This window comes from Hyperolius riggenbachi, chromosome 1, assembly GCF_040937935.1.
Source record: "Hyperolius riggenbachi isolate aHypRig1 chromosome 1, aHypRig1.pri, whole genome shotgun sequence".
NCBI lineage: Eukaryota > Metazoa > Chordata > Amphibia > Anura > Hyperoliidae > Hyperolius > Hyperolius riggenbachi.
Window position 1 is genome coordinate 132,456,848 of NC_090646.1, and position 23,421 is coordinate 132,480,268.

At 44.7% G+C, this 23,421-nt stretch overlaps 1 protein-coding gene across 5 annotated transcripts in view; it reads left to right on the forward strand.

Annotated features, from left to right (window-relative positions):
- Positions 1 to 23,421, forward strand: part of FIP1L1 (factor interacting with PAPOLA and CPSF1) — a 101,706-nt gene that overhangs the window by 38,935 nt on the left and 39,350 nt on the right. For all 5 annotated transcript variants that reach the window (XM_068278558.1, XM_068278559.1, XM_068278561.1 and 2 more), the window contains 3 exons: positions 11,199 to 11,225; positions 14,330 to 14,384; positions 20,533 to 20,588. In XM_068278558.1, the coding sequence (XP_068134659.1) occupies positions 11,199 to 11,225; positions 14,330 to 14,384; positions 20,533 to 20,588 (138 nt within the window). The remainder of the gene's footprint in view (positions 1 to 11,198; positions 11,226 to 14,329; positions 14,385 to 20,532; positions 20,589 to 23,421) is intronic.

The following is a 23,421-nucleotide window of genomic DNA, read 5'->3' on the forward strand; positions in this document are numbered from 1 at the left end:
GAGTATGCGCTAGCATAACTGAATAGACGTTTTGACCCAGTCCACTGCCGGTCGATATATAATGTGAGCTGGAGCTCACCATCAGTAACGCAAGTAAAAAAAGCCCATGGGCAATCATTCAGTAAACTGATACACGCTCCAAAATTCAAAACGACGCCGTGCATCTAGGAGTCACATTGTCATATGCCAACTGCCTCATCTTCCAGTTTATATACATCGGCTCTGTGTGAAACCGTTTAGAGGTTAAAAAGATCCCACGTGTGGAACAGATTCCATAGGAACAATACCTCACTGTGTGCGGTGTGGTGGTGGTTTAGGGCCATACAGAACCAGACTCAGTGCGCTGCTTTTTGCATAGGCTTCGGCTGGGCGATTGCACCGCACAATCGAGCTGGTTAGGCCCATTTAGAACAAGCGATAGCACTCCTGGCCAGGTAGTAATTTTAATTGTGTCTGTTTTTAAATTGTCAGTGTCACAGCAAGAAATAGCCAAGGCAATGAATAAAATGTTTATATGTGCATGAGACAGCGGATTTAAATTGTGTGGTGTACGAAGTTTAAAGTTAATCTGCTGGCTCCTTACATTAAGTTGCACTAGAAAATAAGGGGTGGCTCTCCAGTTCAAATTGTTGGTTGCTAGAAGATTTTTGTCCCGACTCCACAGCCCTGAAAGGAACCCCGATCAAATATTGATTGCGTAGATGGACATACCTTGCAGTAACTTAAAGTATGTGAGACCAGTTGACCTTCAATTGTGGTGTATTTAAAATAGTAACACCACCTAATTAGATTACAACTGATCCCTTGCAGCACCCCCATTTTAAAACACAGCACACTATGGGGTTGATGCATTAAAAGTAATGCGCCCGTCAGTTTGGGTTAATTTTAAGGAGCACGCGGTTCTGTCAGCATAGTGTGCACTCTTTAGGGCTGGTCCTTCTAAATGCAGCGCGATAGTGATGTAGCGCGATAATTCACTAGCACGGCAGCTACTATGTTAATTACCGCGCGACACCCCGGTGTGTCTACCAAATTTCCATCTGGTCTATTGTTGCCTCTGAAGTCAAATTTAAATAAGTTGCTTCGTCATGCCACCTGGAATAATCAAATAATGACTGTGCCTCTAATCAAGCTCCCAATAGATTCAGTGAATTCCATTTTTTTCCCTGGCCAGGACACTTACACACTTGCGTGTCCCCTGTGACATCATCCACTGCCACTAACTCTCTCGGCTGTGAACTGTGGGGGTCCATACTTGCCGCTCAGCCTACCTCCGTAGCATTGGCATGCCGCTCATCTTTTGTAATCAGCTTATTGAACTTTGAGAAAAGTCCATGTGCAGGCGACCCCACACCGTGGGGTTTTACTGGGCCACTGCGTTAAACTGCACTTGCCTCCTCGTTCACTCCACGCTGACGTGTCCGTGCAGCTTCCACAACTCTTCCGTGGACAGTGCCCTGGTCAGGCCAAACTTAATTGACGCGTTTCATTAGCTACTTGCTGGTCACTTCAGGACTTGAAGCCATGGAAGATCAGCGGAAGCCGCATGGACACGTTATCAACAGCTTGGAGGGTGCATGAGTGTTAACCAGGCTGGGTGTAATCTGAATAGAGTGCTTATGACTACATACTACAGTACGTTGGTGTTGGAAAGTGGTTTACGCATTCATTTTAGAGGAATATTTGTTCAAAATACATGCCTGCTGCATTCTGTGGCTACGCTGTGGATCTGAGAAACTTTTACTCATTGCATAATTGTGTTCCTTTCATATACCGTATTTTTCGGACTATAAGACGCACCTAGGTGTAGTGGACAAAAACTAGGGAAAAATATACTAAACCTGGTGCCTCTATAGTGTAGTGTCTTATGGATTCGTCCCCCTTGTGCGTTCTTGTGTCCCCTGGTATTTCATTGTGTCCCCTGGAGTTGCCCTGTGTCAGCCTCTCTCTCCTGTATCTTCTGGTGTCCCTATGTCCTCCCTTGTCCTCTGTCCCCCTTCCTATATCCCCGCATCTGGACTGCTGTGTCCATACTAACACTGCAGCCACAACATAACCTGAGATTCATAATAAAGCACTTTGTACTGTGTGCAGCCTCCTCTGGATGTCCTTGTGCCCTTTGTTCCCAACCCCCCCCCCCCCCTCCCTCCGTGCCTGGGCTCCTGTGTCCATAATCACGCTGCAGACAATCACTTTGTTTGTACCATGCCGGGTGCCTGTGTGCAGCATCGTCCTTGCCCCCGAGTCCTACGTTCCAATGCCCGGGCTGCTGTGTCCTTACTCGCTGCAGCCTTGCAGCTCAGATGAAAAGGAAGTAAGCAGATGTCATCTACCAATCAGGCGGGGGGAGCTTCCCTAGGGCGGAACGAAGGCTCCGTCATTGGAGCCAATCAGTGCACTCCCCTTGGTCCCGCTGGCGAGACCTTCACTTCCTATTAAAAAGGGAGCAGGAGCAGTGATTGGCGGTCTGGGGCAAGGCCCCCCCTCCCCGGCGTTAGTATGGACAAAGTATTCTGGACACTGGGGCATAGGAAGGGGACACGGGATGGAGGACACACATAGGGGCTAGTCCAAATTTACTATTTGGACTATAAGACACACTGACTTTTTCGCCCTACTTTTAGGGAAGAAAAAGTGCTACTTATAGTCAGAAAAATACAGTAGTTTATGGGGCATTCCTCTAGCCAAATACTTTTTTTGTTTTAATAGTCTAATTCCATATAAACTAAACAAACCTCGCCCACAGCTTCTCCAGAGTGCCTTGGCACTCATAGCCTAAGTAGCAAAGGCTTATGGGAGCTCAGTCTGCGCAGGAGGAGGTTATGTAATGTGACAGAACATGGCTGCCCTCATTGTATCACAGGAATAAATAATCATAAACTGTTTGCAGCTAGATATGCTGTGTAAACTATCTAAACTTTAGAGAAGATAAAAACGGTAGACTAGTTACTTGGTATAGAGTTTTTAATCTCTGATCCGCTTTGTCTGTTGATTAGGTGCTGCAAGGACTGTTACAGTGACAATGCATTGTCGGGCAACTCCTGTGCAGGCATTCTATCAGATGCAATGTACATGTAGACTTTATATATGGTGCCGGAAATATAGCGCTAGGCAGATTTTGCCTTTGTCCATCCTTAGTAAACACTTCCTGATTTTTTATTTTTCTTTTTTATATATAAAGGGAGTACAGGTGCCCCCTGAAATCACTTAATCCCCTCATCTGTGATCCACTGCGATGGACTGCTTCATGCATTGTAATACTGTTAGAGCCTTTTTTTTTTTTTTTTTTTAATTTTTATTTTTCCTCCAGCGCACACTGCTCAGTCGAAAGTTACAGCGTGCCTGTACAGTAGCCATTGGAAAAACTTCCACCCAAAATTATATTTGGTGACCAAACTAGTTTCCGATTCTTCCAGTGAAGACTTTTATATTCAGTAATAGTTCGGTATTTGGTTTGGTGCAATTATGAAATGCACTAATGAGGCTGCAATTAAAGCCATGTACAGGCACAGTTACTGAGGTCTAGAGCAATCATTGGTGATCAAGTGTTTAACAGACTTGCTGATGTATGATGATGAGGAAGAGTGGTGAGTGAGTGAGAATAGAAGTGGGGCACTTATTGTCTAGCGCCTAGGTTCTCAACGTGTGGTACGCGTACCCCAGGGGGTACTTCTGATGGTTCCAGGGGGTACTCGGGCTTTATATACTTGATATACTTTATACAACTAGAGTTGTAGAAAATGATAAATCCTATTTAAACAACACCAAATTAGTGTTTTAGCTATTTAAAAGCAATAGTAAAGACTTGTAAATAGTTTAGAACCAATTATCATGTACTAGCTTTAAATATATATTTGTCAAGGGGTACTTGTGATAATGTTTACTATGCTAAGGGGTACTTGGTGAGTACAGGGTTTTAAAAGGGGTACATACCAATAAAATGTTGAGAAACACTGGTCTAGCGATCTGCCGTGATGTTGTAGGACAGATGCTGCCAGAGACGGTCACAAATTATTCTCTAATACCGTAATACTTTGACAAAAATCTAGCATATTTACTACCTTAAGAGGAAGAGGTACAAATTTGAACTTCTTTGTGTTATTTGTTCTGTGCTCCTCCATTGTTTAAAACTTGTGTATCACTAAAAGTAATGGGCCTTTTTGTTTGTGCCCCATGCTGTGATAGCTTGGTGAGTAAATGGGGGGGGTTCTCTTTGCTAATAGGATCACTGGCAATACTTGTTTTTAGAAAGGTTGCATATATAATAGCTGCTTCAGGTCTTAAACTGATGAGTGTTGGCTGGAAAACCCAATGATGTCCATTATCCTCAAGCTGAGATCAGAGGTGTCTGTACTACCAGTTTCCCTGTCACCTCTATGGCACATGTGACTGTCAATAGGCAGAGACCGCACACTTGCCGGACATTTCTGTCTTTACAGCTGGAAGGCAGAAGTGTTGGGAACATGCAAAGACATGAGAGGTGGCGTCATATGTGAAAGGCAACTACCAATAAACTTTTTTTTTTTTTTTTTTTTTTTTTTTTTTTTACTGAGATGGGAATAGCTTGTCTAGGTGTTTCTAAGTACTGCTACAAATGTTTCCCAGCTTATCCCTTCCTTTCATGTTATAAACTTGTCTCACCATTGGGTGTAGGGGATGGGTTTCGGCCCAGTGAATCATAAGAGGGGCATTGGAATCCCTCTAGCTACATATGTTAACCCTGTGTGTACATTCTAGCTTTTGCAGGTGACAGGTATCACGAGCTGTCCAGATAACGTGGGGCTTTCAGGGGCAGTTGAATTGTCCGTGGAGAGCTGGCATGCTGCTAAAGGTGCATGCACACCTTTGACTGTTGTCACCTGTTGGGAACAGGACCTGATCCCCTTGGCCTATATCGCTGGACTGGTCTGCACACCATGTATTGCTTTGCTGGGGGGGGGAGGGGGGTGTGCAAGCCTGGTGGTGCAAACAATGGGATGGGCAGGGGATCTGCATCGCTGGGGGTGAGTAGATCTGCCTGGCGGACCACTTGGGGGTCACTGGGTGCCGTAGTCACGCCTGATTATCAGCTGAGGCGGTCGTTATCCGCTGTCTCAGCAGACTTAAGTCGGGCATGTGTACATACCTTAACCACTTCAGTACCAGCGGTCTCTGGCTCCTTAGCCACTTGAGGACCGTGCCCCTTAGTGACCGGGCCATTTTTTCCAAAACGGGCCACTGCAGCTTTAAGGACTCTCTGCAGGACCTTACAAGTCAGCACACAAGTGATTTCACCCCCCCCCCCCCCCCCTTTTCTCCCCACCAACAGAGCTCTCTGTTGGTGGGGTCTGATCGCAGCAGGGATGTTTTATTTTCTTATTTGTGTGTTATTTTTGAATAAATATTACTATTTTTTTTCCATTTATTTTATTGTATCCCTGCACTCCCTCCCCCCGCCAGCCAATCACCGTGATTGTCTATGACAAGCGATCACTTCTGTGACCCCCAGGGGGACAGCTGTGTCACACGGCTGTCCCCAGTACAGCGTTGCCTTAGATCGCAGCACTGTACACAGTTATTAGATGGTGGTTTCGCCGTAACAGTTTCTGAGCGCCACTGAGAGACGCGCGATCTCTTGCTAGCCCCATAGAAGGCCATTCACGCCAATCGGAGTGGATCGGCCCTGGGGCTGCCGCCGCGGCGTGGAGCGGTCGGCAAGGAGTTAAGGACCAGAGACTGCTGGTACCAAAAAACCGGGGCTCGCCAACGTATGCCGCACAATTACCGCTCATGCCTGTCTCTTCAGCCCACCCAATCTGCTGTCTCTGACGGCAGTGCACTGTGAGCTGGTCAGGAACTGATTTCATTGGCTCCTGATCCTGTGATTAATGTGAGCCAATGAGATCGGCTTACACTGATGATATGGTCAGGAGCCAATGTAATCTGCTCCTGACCGGCTCACAGAGCACTGCCGTAATAGAGATGGCAGGGCCAGTGAGCTGCTGTTTGGTTCAGTGCAGGCCGATCGGCCATTGCGGCGGGAACTCGCAGTGACGGTGTTGAAATCTACACAAACCGTGCGTAGATTTCAACTAGTGCGGTCCGGAACGGGTTGAACAGAAAGTGATGCATCTCTTATCTGCTGGTAAACATTCTGTACTCATTGTGTGTGTAACCTGACACCAAGGCAGGATTTGAGATGCAGAGACCAGCAGTGGCTGTAATGTTAACAGTTCAAATACAAAGAATCACCTCTATAAAGGTTCATACACACCCACTAACTTTCTGTCTACCAAACTTGTATGTTAAAGGCCCATACAGACGTCGGATTTTTCCGAACGACGGGTCGTTACGAACGCCGGGCGGATCGCTCAAACTCAGTCTTATCACGCGAACGACAGTCTGTACACACGCCTGATTTGGCGTGCGGACGACTGAACGACGGGACGTTCAAACGACCCGTCCGGAAAAATCCGACGTCTGTATGGGCCTTAAGCCTCATACAACTTTTTGTTGTGAAACAAGTTGAAACAACTAAAAACAGTCTCTTGCTATTGTTCAAAAAGCTGATAAGACTGATAAGAAGTCAATCCAACTGTTGTATTGCCTTCTTATCAGTCTTATCAGCTTTTTGAACAATAGCAAAATACCTTTTTTTAGTTGTTTTCAACTTGTTTCACAACAAAAGCTGACAATTGTGCTGCATAAAAGACCTGTGTTGAGTGTGTGAATGGGGCTTGACAGACAAGTTTGACAGATGGACAGATGGTTGGTAGGTGTGTATGAACCTTTAGTGGATGCAGCTAAAACCTGCACAAACCAAAGGGACGGCGTTTTGGCTCGTATTTATTTTTTTATTAAACTAGGAACATGCTTATACAGCTATTAAATACTTAGGGCCCTTACCACTTGCAAGTGCAATTTCCCATGTTTGCGCAAGCTGCTCTTTCCACTGCCCATGATTATGAGGTATAGCCATCAGGGATGGATCACACCAGGTGAAATTCTGGATTCTTTTTGGATTTAATGCAAATTATATGCAGCTTGGAATTGAGCCTATCAAAATCAGAAGGAAGTGCACTTGATTGGCTCAGATGCAGACTTAATCTCGTTACCCATCTAGTGGACATGGACAATAAACACTTAAAGATAACCAGAAATGAAAATAGTAGTAGAACCGATACTTACCCGTGGCTTCTTACTGCCCCATAAACATGTGCGAGTCCCACGCCGCCGTCCCGCGGTCTGCCAATCAGCCCTGGTAACTTGCTCAGTGGACAGTCCGGGTCTACTACGCATGCGCAGTAGGTCCAGTCCATGCATATGCAGAAGACCCAGACTGTACGTGACTGAGAAATTTACCGGGGCTGATCGCGGCTGACTGGCAGACCACGGGAGGACGGCGAGGGACTTGCGCCTGTTTATGGGGCGGCAGTAAGCCCCAGGTAGGTATCGGGTCTACTACTATTTTAATCTGAGTCTCAGCCCACCTGCAGACACAATGATGTCATACAATTTGGGTTACAGTAAAGTGTTTTTTTTTTTGTTTTTTTTTTGTCCTTACTTTTTCGTGCTTCTAGCTTGTATTTTAGGTTCACTGCTACTTTTAAATCTGATGTTTTGATGCAGTACTTTTTATTTTTGGTCCATGGTGGTGTTTATTTGTTTTTGTTGCTCCTTTTGATTTGAATAAGGCTGACCGTTTAAATCACTGCAGTGTTTTTGCTTGTTTGTTCTATAAAAATGATATCTTTTAGCCAAGCTTGATCCAGAATTCTAGGAAGTAGATTCAGTTTCTTCCATAAACTACAAAGTACTTTAAAGGAAATCTGCAGGGAACAAAAGTGTCCCACAAAGATGCTTACCTCAGTAGAGTAAAAGCTCTGGATAATCCATCCCCCTCCACCTCACCATTCCAGTGCTGGGACCCCTGAAGCTCCTCAACAAGGACATGATGGAGCACAGTCGTACTACGCAAGCACTGGCGCCTGCACAGTAGCACGGAGCTGATTGGGTTGGGCTTATTCCGCCAAGCCTGAGTGGTTTTGTACTACTCAAGCACAAGCTATCTTGCACAGTAGAAGTGCGCAGGCTTTCAGATGATCCTGGCTTGAAGTGGTGGTATGGAGGAGGATGTGGAAAGCTTATGGAGGATCCATCCTGACCTCTATGGAGATAAGTACAGTATCTAACTTTCCCTCCATTAAAATCACGTTTTTGAAACCTTTAAATCTAAAGTCTGGTAAACTCCTTCTGCTTGGAAAACACGAGTTGATTTTTACAGCATTTCCAGTGTTACTTGAATAGTTCACAGTGATTTAAGATTTATTGCTTTTTGCATGTGCATGTCTGCTGTGTTTCCCCAAAATTAAGGCCTCCCCCCAAAAATAAGCCATAGCTGCAGTTTCAGACATGCTTAAAATATAAGCCCTCCCCCAAAGGCAAGCCCTAGCGGCAAAAGATTTGAGAAAGCGTGGACAGAGCTGTGCAGTGCCAATCGGGACCCAGTCCTGTCATCCCTGCACACAGCAAAGTTATCAGCTGAAGACAGGGATGACAGGGCAGGGTACCTGATCAGTACATTACCACATTTCATAGAGGAAGAGCCTGTGTGGTGTCTCTATATACCTCTTATTGAGGCATGCTAAAACCACATCACCACGGCATCTTCATTGGGCCAATCTCATCACACTATCAGTAGCAGTGACCCATCAGATGTCACTGCTTCTGATTAAGTGCAGTGATTAGCCCAATGACGGTGCTGTGGTCCTGCCCACAAGACCAGAGGCGTATCTAGAGGGGTACAGGCATGGCTTGTGCCATGGGCGCCATAACACCATGGGCTCCATGTTTCCTCCTGTGCTGCACTGTCATGCCTGTCCTCATGCCTCCCCATCACTCAGACCAGATCAGTTCTGTTATCTGAGAAACATGGCTACTTAATATATGTATGTAGGGCTCACTTGGTTTTAAGAAAAGAGGACAGAGAGGGAATATTCCTAAAATTCCAAAAAAGTACCGTACCTTTAGTAATATCCTGAGGCAATAAGAACAAATGTACATGAGAAATTATGCTGTTTTTAGAGGGGAAGGGGGCTCTGATAGGGGGAGGGGGGGCACAATTTCAGTGTTTGCCATAGGCTCTATATTACCCAGATACGCCCCTGCACAAGACAATCGGCACCAGTTATCAAAAGTAGAAAAGGACTGCTGTGATTGGCCAGTCTGGTGCCAGCCAGGCGGGGGGCCTGATTGCGTGCCAAAGCTTCCTTCTGACTGGCCAAGGTGACAGTGAGTGTAGTCTTATAGAGAAAAGACATCCATCGAAAATAAGCCCTAGCACTTCTTTTGGAGCAAAAATTCATGACACTAACTTATTTTCAGGGAAACACGGTATATTTAGTGGAAGTGATTGAATTCTGGAAACTTGCTACAACTGGTATTAGTAACTTTAAAAATGCTTGTATCAAAAGGCGAGTAGAACTAAAAGAAAAAGCCTTCATAATCAATAGACGTCACGTCCCCTGCCTGTGATGCACACAGCCTCCTATCTGTGGGCTCCGGTGGATGGCTTTAGTCTGTCATTCTCAGAAGAAGTGACTGGCCTGGATTTTGTTTGATAACTGTACTTTTTCTTGGATGGCGTATGCTCTTTTACTGTAGTAGCTAGAATCTTTTGTAAATGTTACGATAGTTTGGCTGGTTAGAGCCTTCATGTCAGATAACCATCTATGTAGACAACGATCCAGACAGACCGTGTAAAAGCACAGTAGGCCAAAACGTCTGGGCTGTCTGACTACCTAGCACAATGCCATGACATAGGGCCATGAGAATATGTGAGCAGAGCCTTGGCTTCAATCACAGCAAGCTCAGCTCTCACTCCCTGCAAAAATAACTTCCGCACAGTAGTCGTTAAATGACCACTCGTAACAGGAAAATTCAGTGGTAAGTATGTGCTTACTGCTGCAGTAAGGCCATTCCGAAGACTTTTATGTTATCAATACAAGTAGTCCCCGGGTTACTTTTGTTCCAAGAAACGAACTGCAGACCTGAAGCAAGGATGTCCCTTCCACATTGCTGGAGAAGGCTGTTAGCTTGTCAAAGCTACATGGGACATTTTTGGTAATGAGTAAATTCCACAGTGGGGGGGACACTGGAGGCACAGAGAGTCAGTGTCTCGGCTTGCTAAAATAGAATTTCAACTCATAACAAATCTGAAGCGCGAAAAAAATTGTCTGAAACTTGCCTATGGAGAGGGAAGACTCTGGATCCTATTGAGCCTTCCGTTTCCTCGTTCCAGTGCTGTTCTCCGGTGAGGTTGCGCCACCTGTGGGAGCCATTCCGAGGGTCCCCAAAGGGATATTTGACCAGTTGGTTGATTAGGTGGATTGGAGGTGACAGCACTAGAACGAGTGGTTTGAGAGAGTATATGGAACGCTCAATAGGATCCAAAGCTTTTTTTCTCCATAGGCAAGTATGTGACTTTTTTTTTTTTTTTTTTTTTTTTGCTTCAGATTTACTTTAAGAACAAATTTAAAGTCCCTGGCCCATATACAATTAACTTTGTCTGCTGAATTATCTCCTAGGAGATAATTTTCATATTATCTTTAAAACTTTAAAGCACTTTACAACAGAAAAGTATAGTGCCTAAAGGTTTGTGAAAAAGTACAATCAAAATTATTTGGAGTATTTTCTTGCTTGCTGGTGGTTTAAAAGGCATTTTATGACAAGGTGTGAAATGACCTAGGAGAAAAATTGAATTGCATATGGGCCCCTATCTTTTTTTTTTTTTTTTGTTAACCGGGGACTACCTGTGAATGTGTTTCCTTTAAGCATAAGAGCACTTTAACGCATGTCACCCTTTATAACGAAGAAATCTTGTCAGGGATAGTCTTCATGCTCTTTTGACATCTTTTTTAATTTCAGTCTGAAGCCATCTTTGCTTTAGTTCCCAGTTTGCCATATATGGAGCAGCTGGGACATAAACTAATGTCAGACTGAAAGTGGAGCATTGTCGGCAGCACTTGTACGCTAACCCTAAAGCTGTCAGACTTTCCTCCGTTACATTGAAAGGTTTTCCGTAGCCCAGCCTCCAAATTTATTGTTCAGTGAGCATGGTGGGAAATGTAATTCAGTTATATATAAAATCTTTATTTATTTTTAGTCTTAACTTAAACTGAGAAACTGTAAAATGATGATTTGTTTTTTTTTCTTTCTAGGAATACCCATCACAGTTCCACCACCAGGCAAGTATTTTTGTGAATATTTCTAATGCTAATAATTGCAGCACGTAATTGTTCAGAACTTTATCCTAGTATTTCCTGCCTTTACATCTTGCGTGCTTGAAGTGGAATGGTGTAGGAAGTTCAGCTCATCCACCTATAGTGAGAGATGCCATATACTGTACGGATAAGTGCAGGACCAGCTGTTACCCAGGCTGCTTGTAATAATCTGCTGTTGAAAAATTCAGCAGCTTTAGTGTCTGTATAAAAGTCCATTCTATTAGCCACCTCGCAACATTACTAAAGGTTAACTTGTTTGAGACTAAAGATTGTCCATCATAAAGTTATGAAAAAGCTTTTATTTACGATTTGTTTAAAGAACACCTGAACTGAGGGATATGGTGGCTCCCATATTTGTGTGATTCTACTCCCAAAACTAACATTTTTGAAACCAATCTAAGGCTCGGGACACACTTGTCTTTGGTTTCTGCGTGTGTTTTCGCCCTTGTGAACCAGCCCTTAGGCTCTGTCCCCACTTGAGCGGAGAACAGACATTTTTTTTTTCTGTTCTCCGCTCGGACAGTTAACTGCTCCTATTTTGTCAATCAGAGCCGTTCACACGTATCGCACTGCAATGGATCCCCGGTATACATTGCAGTAAGCAGACCGCACTTCTGTGCAGTACGCAATTATCCCGGGCAGTCAGATGCGTTCCCCCATATAGCCTATGGGGGTAACACATCTGCCCCAGGCTGAAGGCGTATCATCTGAGCGGACACTACACTAACCACCCCCACTGGCTGCATGTGGTTCAGCACAAGTGGAAACACAGCCTAAGTTACATAAAAGAACATTTGAAAGCATTCCCTGTGTGTAAAAATATTTACTTTCACTGCAGAGAGTACTACAGGCTTGCTTATCATTGGCTAATCAGTAATCATTGCCAGCCTGGAGAAATGCTCAGTGGAGGGAGTAGAAACATTGCCATGGCAACGGCTGAGTCACTTCAGCAGAAAAGGAAGGGAGCAGAGTGAAGACACAGGCAGAGAAATATTCCTGTTTGCAATTGTAGCATGTCAATTCATATTGCTCTCTGCAGTGAAATGTTTTTACACATGGAATGTTTTTCAAGTGTTTATGTAACGAAGAGTAGTAACTGAAAAAGCTCTTGCAGTGTGAACTAGCACTCAAACGCTAAGGTAATATTTCAAAGGGCTTGTGATTTTAAAAGCTCTTGCTAATGTACTGCTATGTCATGTGTGTTCTCACTTGAGCAATGTGATTTTGTATTAAAGAGTAACTGTTAGGCATTGAAGAGAATCTGTAACATCAAAATGTCCCCTGGGGGGTACTCACCTCGGGTGGGGGAAGCCTCAGGCTCCTAATGAGGCTTCCCACGCCGTCCTCCGTCCCTCGGGGGTCTTGCTGCGGCCCTCCGTACAGCGGCGACGTAAATATTTACCTTCCCGGCTCCTGCGCAGGCGCTCTGGTGGCTATCGGCTCCGAAGTAAGCGGAAATACCCGATCGCCTCCAGCGCCTGCGCAGTAGAGTGGACCCGACGGAGATCGGGTATATCCGTCTAGTTCGGAGCCGAAAGCAGCCACAGTGCCCCCGCTGGAGCCTGCAAAGGTAAATATTGAATTGACAGTCGGGTCCGTCGCCGGCTGTTCGGAGGGCTGCAGTGAGACCCCCGTGGGACAGAGGACGGTGTGGGAAGCCTCATTAGGATCCCGAGGCTTCCCCCACCCGAGGTGAGTACCCCCCTGGGGATCTTTTTGATGTTAGTGTCTCTTTAAATGCAAAATAATTTTCTATTGCAGGGTGTTACACAGCTAAAAAGGGTGCTAACAAGGCAATTCAAACATTTTAAAATCCATCTTACTTTTTTCCTGATGGGTTTTTCCTCCTCATGCCCCCAGGCTCTATAAACGTACGCAGACACAACAGAGAAGTGACAGGCATGCTGAATCAGCCTGATTGGCTGAAGCCTCTGTCACACACCTCTCTGCGCTGCGATTGGCCGCCTGGTCTCCTCTTCACTGCGGTGGATCTAGCTGCTGTTAGAGCGCAGGGAGAGGGGCCAGAGGCTATCTCCTGTCACTGTCCTCTGCCCCACTCCTCCAGTAGCATGTCCGCTCCCTCTCCGCCTAGCTGTTGCATCTGCCGCCGCATTCCCCCTCTTCCCCACTCAGACGCACCTAACAATGGTTCCAGGTGCTGCAGTTCCCTTCTATACTTTCTGCACTGCCGCCGGCGGTAGTGCAGAGAATAGATGAGAACAGCAGCGCTTGGATCCATTATTAGGCGAGTCTGTGCCTGCTCCATTTATCCTCCCTGCTGTGCTCAGGATAAGTGCGGGGAGGTGGGGGAAGAATCTACCCTAGGACACAAGATGGCCACTGCCAGGAGGGGGATAGTTTAGTAAGAGGATTAACAAATTAATGACATCTAATAGGTGGACAGCGCAATACATCTGTTATGTAAGTAGAGCAAGTATTTATCTACTTACATGTGTATTTGTTTAGGGGGGCATATTATGGCTAACAGTTGCTCTTTAATCACCCATGGCATTGCATTAGCAAGAGGTTTTCAAATCGCTAGTGCTAAAAAGCTCTTACAGTGTGAAGCAGCCCAAAGGGCTCGTTCACACTACAAGGGCTTTTCTAAGCCCTTTGTGATTTTAAAAGCTCTTGCTAATGTTATCCTATGTGAGTGTTCACACTGGAGTGATGTGATTTTGTAAAAATCCCCCATAGGATTGCATTAGCAAGAGTTTTTCAAATCTCTGGCGTTTTTAAAAAGCTCTCGTACTATGAATCCGCTCCAAAGCATTTTAAAACCGCATCCGGTTTCTCTTTTTCACACATTTCGTTTTTCATATTCAGATGTCTTGCTGCTACACATACACGCATTTTGTATGCAACAGTGCACATTTTAAATGCATGTGTGAATGTTTGTGTAAATAGGTGTTAACATTTACCATTAGTCTTTTTCAAGAGCTTTCTAAATTCTCCTCACAGAATTTTGTGTTATCTTGAGTTGAAATCGGGGAATAGAAATTGTGCTGTATCTATTGGCAGTCTGAATTTTCATGTGTTATTGACTGCTCCTTTTTTTCCCAATTTAGGATTCCCCCCTCCACATGGTGGACCACCACCATCACTTATACCAACAATCGAAAGGTATGTTCTTTGCTGTACAGTGAATATTCTTTATGCTAAAATTAGATTATTGGGTAGCAGCCATTATTTTAGGGTTGGGTGTTTTTTTTGTTTGTTTTTACTTAAAGGGATACTGTAGGGGGGCCAGGGGAAAATGAGTTGAACTTACCCGGGGCTTCTAACGGTCCCCCGCAGACATCCTGTGTTGGCGCAGCCACTCACCGATGCTCCGGCCCCGCCTCCAGTTCACTTCTGGAATTTCAGACTTTAAAGTCTGAAAACCACTGCGCCTGCGTTGCCGTGTCCTCGATCCCGCTGATGTCATCAAGAGCGCACAACGCAGGCCCAGTATGGTCTGTGTTTGCGCAGTACACTCCTGGTGACATCAGCGGGAGCGAGGACACGGGCGTGCAGGCACAGTGGTTTTCTGACTTTAAAGTCAGAAATTCCAGAAGTGAACTGGAGGCGGGGCCGGAGCATCGGTGAGTGGCTGCGCCAACACAGGATGTCTGCGGTGGACCATTAGAAGCCCCGGGTAAGTTCAACTCATTTTCCCCCAACCCCCCTACAGTATCCCTTTAAGGTTAGGATAATATGTAAATAGCCATATATAGTATCCTGGAAGACAAAAGGTGGTGAGTGTATTTGGTGAAGGCATTTCACCCACTAACTCCACCTCCATTTACTTAATTTTTTTGTTTGTTTATTATTATTGATTTATAAACCGCCAACATATTACATGGCGCTGTACAAAGTAAGAAACAAACCTGGGTTAAAAAATACAAACATATCTGTTGGCTACACTACAACACTGGGGCTTTGGCAACAACCTGATCTCCTGGGTTAAAGCCTTATATTCGACACCATCAGCAGCGGTAGTTTACCAAGGTTTCAGATCCTCTCCTTTTAATATCACACGCGGCACTCGTCAGGGTTGCCCTTTGTCCCCACTACTCTTCGCTTTACTCATTGAGCCCCTAGCCATTCTGATCCGTATCACCTCAGAAATACAAGGCATTCAGTTGGGTAACAAAATGCACAAAATCGCACTATTTGCTGACGACCTGATCATGTGTATCACTCGCCCTACTAAATCCCTTCTTTCCCTTACCAAAATTTTAAAACAATTCGGAAAGGTTTCAGGGCTTCATATTAACCCTATGAAGTCGAAAGCACTGAACATATCCCTGCCTCCTTTGTTAATGCAGACCCTTCAGGATGCGTTTGAATTTCAAGTAGAAAATTGTAAACTTCCATACTTAGGTATATACCTCACCAATTCTTACGACACACTTTTTCGATACAATTTCCCTCCATTAGCTCAGGGTCTTTGTAAGTTGCTGGAGTGCTGGAAGAGGTATTCAATCTCATGGATGGGAAGAATCGCGGCCATCAAAATGATTTTCCTCCCCAAACTTCTTTATGCCTTTCGGCTACTTCCGGTTACTGTCCCCTCAACGTTTCTTGAAACCCTTCAAAACAAGGTTAACAATTTTATATGGGGCTCAAAAAAGCCCCGCTTCCAGAAAAAATATTTGCTATTGCTACGGTCTAAGGGGGGCATGGGAGTCCCCGACTTAAAATTATACTACAAAGCAGCCCAACTGGCCACATTGACCAGTTGGCACGCAAGCGAAGAGAAGCCGTCCTGGGTCGATATAGAGGAACACATTGTTCTTCCTATTAAACTACACAATCTTCTCTGGATCCCCCCTTCAACTCGTAATAAACTTTCCCACCCCATACTTAGAAATTCTCTTGCGATATGGGATAGCTGTAAGTACTCAGGGCAACTAATGTCACCACACTGCCCTTTGGTATCCTTCCTGGGCAATCCCTCTTTCCCAGCTGGCTTGGCATCACCTACTAGCTACCACTGGTGGTCCCAGGCTAAATTAACAAGAATTTGCGATCTTACTAATAACCAGGGGGTTAAATCTTTGGCTTATATGAAGGAGAAACATAATTTACCTCGCAATGAACACTTTAGATATATGCAAATCGCTCACTTTGTAAAAACGAAATTACTCGCTACCTCCTCTCTCCCATCTAGAACATCATATGAGGCTATCTGTGCCACAGACCCATTTTCCCCAGGCACAATCTCCATGATATATAAGGACCTGTCACAAATGTTTTCTGAGCGCAAGCCCGAATATATTAACAAATGGGAAAAAGAACTGGGTATCACAATTGAACTTGATGACCTACAAGATATATGGAATAATATACCTCATGTCTCCGTAAATGCTGACCTGATTGAAGTCAACTATAAAGTATTATTTCGATGGTATCTGGTTCCCCAAAGGCTATCAAAGATCAAAGCAAATTCCTCTCGCAATTGCTTTAGGGGATGTGCAGAGGTCGGCACCCATACTCACATTTGGTGGAAATGCAGAAAAGTACATAGGTTATGGACAAGAGTCTGTACCTGGGCCTCATCATTACTCAACGTCCCAATCCCCAAAAACCCTGTCCACACACTCTTAGGCCTTCCATACCCAAACTTGACCTCCACGCAAAATGCGCTGATTAATTTTATCTTTACAGCAACGAAGTTAACCATAGCCGCTTCCTGGAATACTATAACCCTGTCTTTCGACCGGGTTAAACAACGACTCTGCCATATTTTATTCTTTGAAAAACTTAAGGCTAGACTAATGGATACCATGAAAAAATTTGATAAAATATGGTCTCCACTCACAAATTATATACTAGGGTCCGAAGCGACCTCTCAACTTAGACATTACTAACCTGGGCTAATCTACCTCGTGTATATTTTTCTTGCTTTATGGAAGTACTGCATGCCCCCCGCTCTCATGGTCCTCTTCTCTCTAAATCTCATTACTTTTTCCTATTCCTTCTTCTGTACTCTATTCATTCTCATACCTTTTATCTACGGCTTGTTAACTTGCCAAGGCATAAACCTACACAGCTTAGCTTCAATACCATACCCCCGAGATATCACCTTTTGTGGACAATTCTACAACAGTTAGACCTTTCTTTGTTTGTAATAAAGATCCTGCTTCACAGGAAGCAGGACCTCATGAGCACTCGTTGCACTGACGGGTTGACAGCTCTGCCCAGCCATATTTGGTATTGTGAATGGGCAGTTACTGTCCTCCCCGGCGGTGTTGGCAAATTTTTAGTACATTGGCTCTTCAATATTGAGTTACTACACTTGGGGGATACCGTTATATGATTTTTACCTGTTATGCCTATATCAATATACAATGCATTTTTCCTATACTACTGTTTGTTCGGATATAGCAATGCTTAAAATGACACAGTAGTTCTACTGTTAATTTTGTTCTTGTGCTTGTTAAAACTAATAAAAACTATTGAAAATAAAAAATACAAACAATGGTATACACCAATATACAACATACAGAGACACAAAAGGGTGAGAGCCCTGCCTTTGCGAGCTTACAATCTAAAAGATTTGCAGAGGCTGGTGCAAAGTGCTATACTCCAACTTGACCGATTGCCACTCCATAGGAGGGAGCATAGATCATTCATTAATTACAGTAAGTTGGGTTTTTATGACCTCAAACATTTTGACGTTTTGTTTTTCAAAATCATTACATTAACTATTTCACCTCTCAGGCCATTTTCCCCTTATGCCAAGGGTCATTTTCACCTTTCAGCACTCCTCCCAATCATTTGGTCATACATTTATCACTGCTTATCACACCTAAATGATCTATACCTTGTTTTGTTTTTCGCCACAAATTAGTCTTTTTGTGGGTGACAGAGGACTACAGGACATTTATTTTGTAGTCATTTTTATTTTCATTTTATGTTTTGGCCACTAGTTTGCGCTACACACTATCTTGTTTTACTTCACTTCTTACTTTAATTTTAATGAATGAACAGTGGCTTCTGATTGAAGCCATGATCATTCATGCACAGGCACTTTGGCTCAGGGAACACATTCACCAATCACCGCAAGTAAGATGCACATTGAGCGTAGGGAGTGCACACACCAGCCGCTGATTGGCAACATTTGCGTATATAAGTTCAGTTTGCGTTAACTGGTTTAAAGAACATCTTGCTATGACCTTTATACTCATTTTAGGAAGCAAGCGTTCTGCCATTGAACAGGAGTAGCTTACAGGCAGTGAATTCACTGCATTCAGCTACTTGTGGAAAAGAGGCTTCTGTTACTTCCTAGGCATGTATGACACAGTCACCCTGGGTTCTCTGGCACAGGTGATCAGTTTTAAAAAATTATGAAACTCTTACTAGGATAGAGAGAGAGAGGACATATCTTATAAAGTTCTGTGCGTTGGGTTCAGTGGTTTAGCACAGGTCCAAGCTTTTTACACTGCTTTATGTTCAAATTTTATTAATCTGCATAAGCTGCAAACTTTCCTATACTGTATACTGCATATATCAGAAGGCACTTTTTCAGTACACAAAAGTCTGCTCTATAAACATTGAACAGCGATGTGCTTAAAGCTAATGGGATCTTTAAAAAAAAAAAAAGAAAGAAAAGATACCAGATACTTTCCTAAGGAGAGGGAAAGCTCTGGGTCCTGCTCCTCTCCCGGTGCCCTTGGTGCAGCGCTGGCTTCCCCGTTTCAATCCCCCACTGCGCCCATAGACAGGCGGCTCTATACTGCGCCTGAGAGAAGGCGCTCGTGCGCACGCACTATGGAGTGGCCTGTCTTTGGGAGCACTCGGGCTCTTGACTTCCGGAAGCCTCCCTTCGGCCGCGGAAAGAGCAGTATTTGACTAATTGGTCAAATTCTGCTATGGGGGAGCCAGCGCTGGAACAGGCACCGGGAGAGTAGAGGGAAGCCTTTATAAAGGTTCCTATTGACTTTAAAGTGAACCCGAGGTGAAAATAAACTGATAAACAATTTATCTTCCTACTCCTAAGAATGACTTATGAAAGTGTCCTAGGGCTTTCTTTTATATTTAAAGGGAAGATTCAAGCAAAATAAAGAGTTTCACTTACCTGGGGCTTCTACCAGCCCCATTCAGCCATCCTGTGCCCTCGTAGTCACTCACTGCTGCTCCAGTCCCCCGCTGGCAGCTTGCCGACCTCGGAGGTCGGCGGGACGCATTGCGTACATTTTTACGCATTCCCGCTAGTGCAGGACTAGCATATGGACTGCTGGATGCTCCACAATGGAGCTTGTTCATCTGGCAGCGTAAGATGGAAAGGCAGGTGGAGAAATGCACTACAGGTCCAAGCAGCAGCGGCCCTGATCCCAGTGGCCGGGAGGCATGCGTATCGGTGGAAGAGCCGTATTACAGACCTGTTTTGGGGGTTTGGACGGCGTGGTGTCCTATGCAGGAAGCGTGCGGCTTCCCCATGTTACTGGTTATTAATGTTTTGCACTGTACATACACGTTTCTCATGTCACCTATCGCCTCGGTTACACTTTTTTTTTTTTTTTTTTTTTTAAGCTTGTATTTTACAGCACGTTTCAGTGATCTCGGGTGCTGCTCTGACTGATTAATATGCCTGCTTACATTGTTAGCTAGTACTAGAATGAATGACATTTTTGTAGTAAATAGAAAGAGAAGCATTACTAGTGGCTATTAGGAATTTCCTGCCAGTTTATCAGCAAAAAACAGATGTTAACAGGTATTGCTGGAACCGGTACCGCCCGGCATTCTCAGGCCAAGTGAGTGCTGCTTACATTTTCCATGTTCTCTGTTGCTGGAACTGAATGCAAACTCCCATGGCTTGGGAAAATCTGCACTACGGAGAAGGCAAAGCAGTGTTCTTATAAAAGGCTGAAGAATCAAAAGTTCCCGAATGTTCACCGTTGTTTAAAACTGATTCCTGTGCCAGTCTTCAAAGTGTTTGTTGACAGTGTTTGAGCTGTTGCTGTATCTTGTGTATAGCTGGATTTCATACAGGAGACACCTGGTTCATGGATTATCTACATTCATATGGCTGTCCTCCTTTAGAATTTATGTGCTGTGAAGAGTTGAACATAGAACCGTGTCTGGTAATGTTTACCATAATGTAATATAGAGCTCAGTTGCCTATAGTGATTGGGATAGTGCCTCCTGCCATATCGGAGCTGTTCCACTGTACATAATGCATTCGGCTTATACACACTGATTTATTTTACTCTGTTACTGTTCACAATAATTAAGAGCATTACAGCAGTTATTGACTTCACATGGATTATTTTTTTCATGTTAGTGGTCACTCGTCTGGGTATGATGGACGGTCAGCGCCTGCTTTCCCATATGGTGGTGGTGAGTAAGCAATTCTTATAAGTAATTTAGAAAATGCTTTGTAATTCCACTTGTCTTTGAGGATCTCATGAATCTGCTTTGGCTAGATACACAGGAGACCAGGGTTCGAATCTTGTCTCTTCCTGTCAGTAAGCCAGCACCTATTCAGTAAGGAGACCTTGGGCAAGGATCCCTAAAACTGCTACTACCCATGGAGCGTGTCCTAGTGGCTGCATCTCTGACACTTTGAGTCCGCAAGGACAAAAGCACGATATAAATGTTCTGTGTCTTGTCTTCAACACTATTTCTCAATAAGCAGCCCCTGCTCAATAAATGTATTACATTACTGATTTTACTTTTAAAAGAGAGAAGTGAGAAGACAGTTTAGCCCCATAGCTCTGCGGCAGAAAGCTTTGTCTGAAATGCTTGTCTCCTGATTTTTGCTGCCTACAAATCTTTCGCTCAATCTTTTGCTCAGTTTACAGCTATGTGAGCAATAAACAAACTAAGACTAAGGACCATTTTCCACTGCTGCCTGCGCTTCCGCCCACAATCTCGGTGCGTACGGGCGAGCAGCAATTTCCCCTAGCCACCATTGTGCCATTTACCGATTGAGAACTGAGCGTGGCAAGAATCCCGCAGCCCGCCATTTGCGTGCGGGGAAAAAGCGACGCACAGTAGTGGGAAATGAGCACCAGGTTTTACATGTATATCGCAGTGCTCTACCGATCTGACACACCACGTGTGGTATGCGATGGTTACAGAAAGTGCCTACATATTGCTATCTGCATGGTAACCTGAAAGTGCATATTGCTATGTGCATGGAAATATGAAAGTGCATATTACTATTAGCATGGTAAGATGAAAGTGCATATTACTATTTGCATGGTAAGATGAAAGTGCATATACAGTGGTTTGCAAAAGTATTCGGCCCCCTTGAAGTTTTCCACATTTTGTCAGATTACTGCCAAAAACATGAATCAGTTTTATTGGAATTCCACATGAAAGATCAATACAAAGTGGTGTACACGTGAGAAGTGGAACGAAAATCATACATGATTCCAAACATTTTTACAAATAAATAACTGCAAAGTGGGGTGTGCATAATTATTCAGTCCCCTTTGGTCTGAGTGCAGTCAGTAGCCCATAGACATTGCCTGATGAGTGCTAATGACTAAACAGTGCACCTGTGTGTAATCTGTCAGTACAAATACAGCAGCTCTGTGATGGCCTCAGAGTTTGTCTAATGGCCCATACTCACGAGGGACAAATGTCGCCGCAACACGCGGGGCGCGTGTCTTGCGGCGACAGGTCGCCCGTGAGTATGGGCCGCGCGCACACTGAACTGTCGCCCGGAACGGGCGCGCACCCCGAACTGTCGCCCGTCGCTGATGTCGCCAGGCGATTGAAATGTTCAATCGCCTGGCGACAGTCGCCGCCGCAACTCCGCCGCAGCTGTCGCCAGTCCGCGTGAGTACGCGGACTAGCGACAGCAACCTCCATTGAGCTACGCATAGCTTCCGGCGTGGGGAGGAGGAACGTCGGCGACAGCTTCCGTTGCGCCGCTGGTCCCTCTTCCGCGTGTGTACGCGGAGGGACCTGGCGAGGAGCTGCCGCCCACACGCTCACGTGTGCTGGCGACAGGCCACTTTTGCCGCCCGTGAGTATGGGCCATAAGAGAATATTGTGAGCAACAACGCCAGGAAGTCCAAAGAACACACCAGACAGGTCAGGGATCAAGTTATTGAGGAATTTAAAGCAGGCTTAGGCTGCAAAAAAGATTTCCAATGCCTTGAGCATCCCACGGAGCACTGTTCAAGCGATCATTCAGAAATGGAAGGAGTATGGCACAACTGTAAACCTACCAAGACAAGGCCGTCCACCTAAACTCACAGGCCGAACAAGGAAAGCGCTGATCAGAAATGCAGTCAAGAGGCCCATGGTGACTCTGGACGAGCTGCAGAGATCTACAGCTCAGGTGGGGGAATCTGTCCATAGGACAACTATTAGTCATGCACTGCACAAAGTTGGCCTTTATGGAAGAGTGGCAAGAAGAAAGCCATTGTTAACAGAAAAGCATAAGAAGTCCTGTTTGCAGTTTGCTACAAGCCATATGGGGGACACAGCAAACCTGTGGAAGAAGGCGCTCTGGTCAGATGAGACCGAAATGGAACTTGTTTGCCAAAATGCAAAACGCTATGTTTGGCAGAAAACTAACACTGCACATCACTCTGAACACATCATCCCCATTGTCAAATATGGTGATGGCAGCATCATGCTCTGGGGGTGCTTCTCTTCAGCAGGGACAGGGAAGCTGGTCAGAGTTGATGGGAAGATGGATGGAGCAAAATACAGGGCAATCTTGGAAGAAAACCTCTTGGAGTCTGCAAAAGACTTGAGACTGGGGCGGAGGTTCACCTTCCAGCAGGACAATGACCCTACACTTAAAGCCAGGGCAACAATGAAATGGTTTAAAACCAAACATATCCATGTGTTAGAATGGTCCAGTCAAAGTCCAGATCTAAATCCAATCGAGAATCTGTGGCAAGATCTGAAAACTGCTGTTCACAAACACTGTCCATCTAATCTGACTGAGCAGGAGCTGTTTTGCACAGAAGAATGGGCAAGGATTTCAGTCCCTAGATGTGCAAAGCTGGTAGAGACATACCCTAAAAGACTGGCAGCTGTAATTGCAGAAAAAGGGGATTCTACAAAGTATTGACTGAGGGGGCTGAATAATTACGCACACCCCACTTTGCAGTTGTTGTTTTTTTTTGTTTTTGTTTTTTTATGTTTGGAATCATGTATGATTTTTGTTCCATTTCTCACATGTACACCACTTTGTATTGGTCTT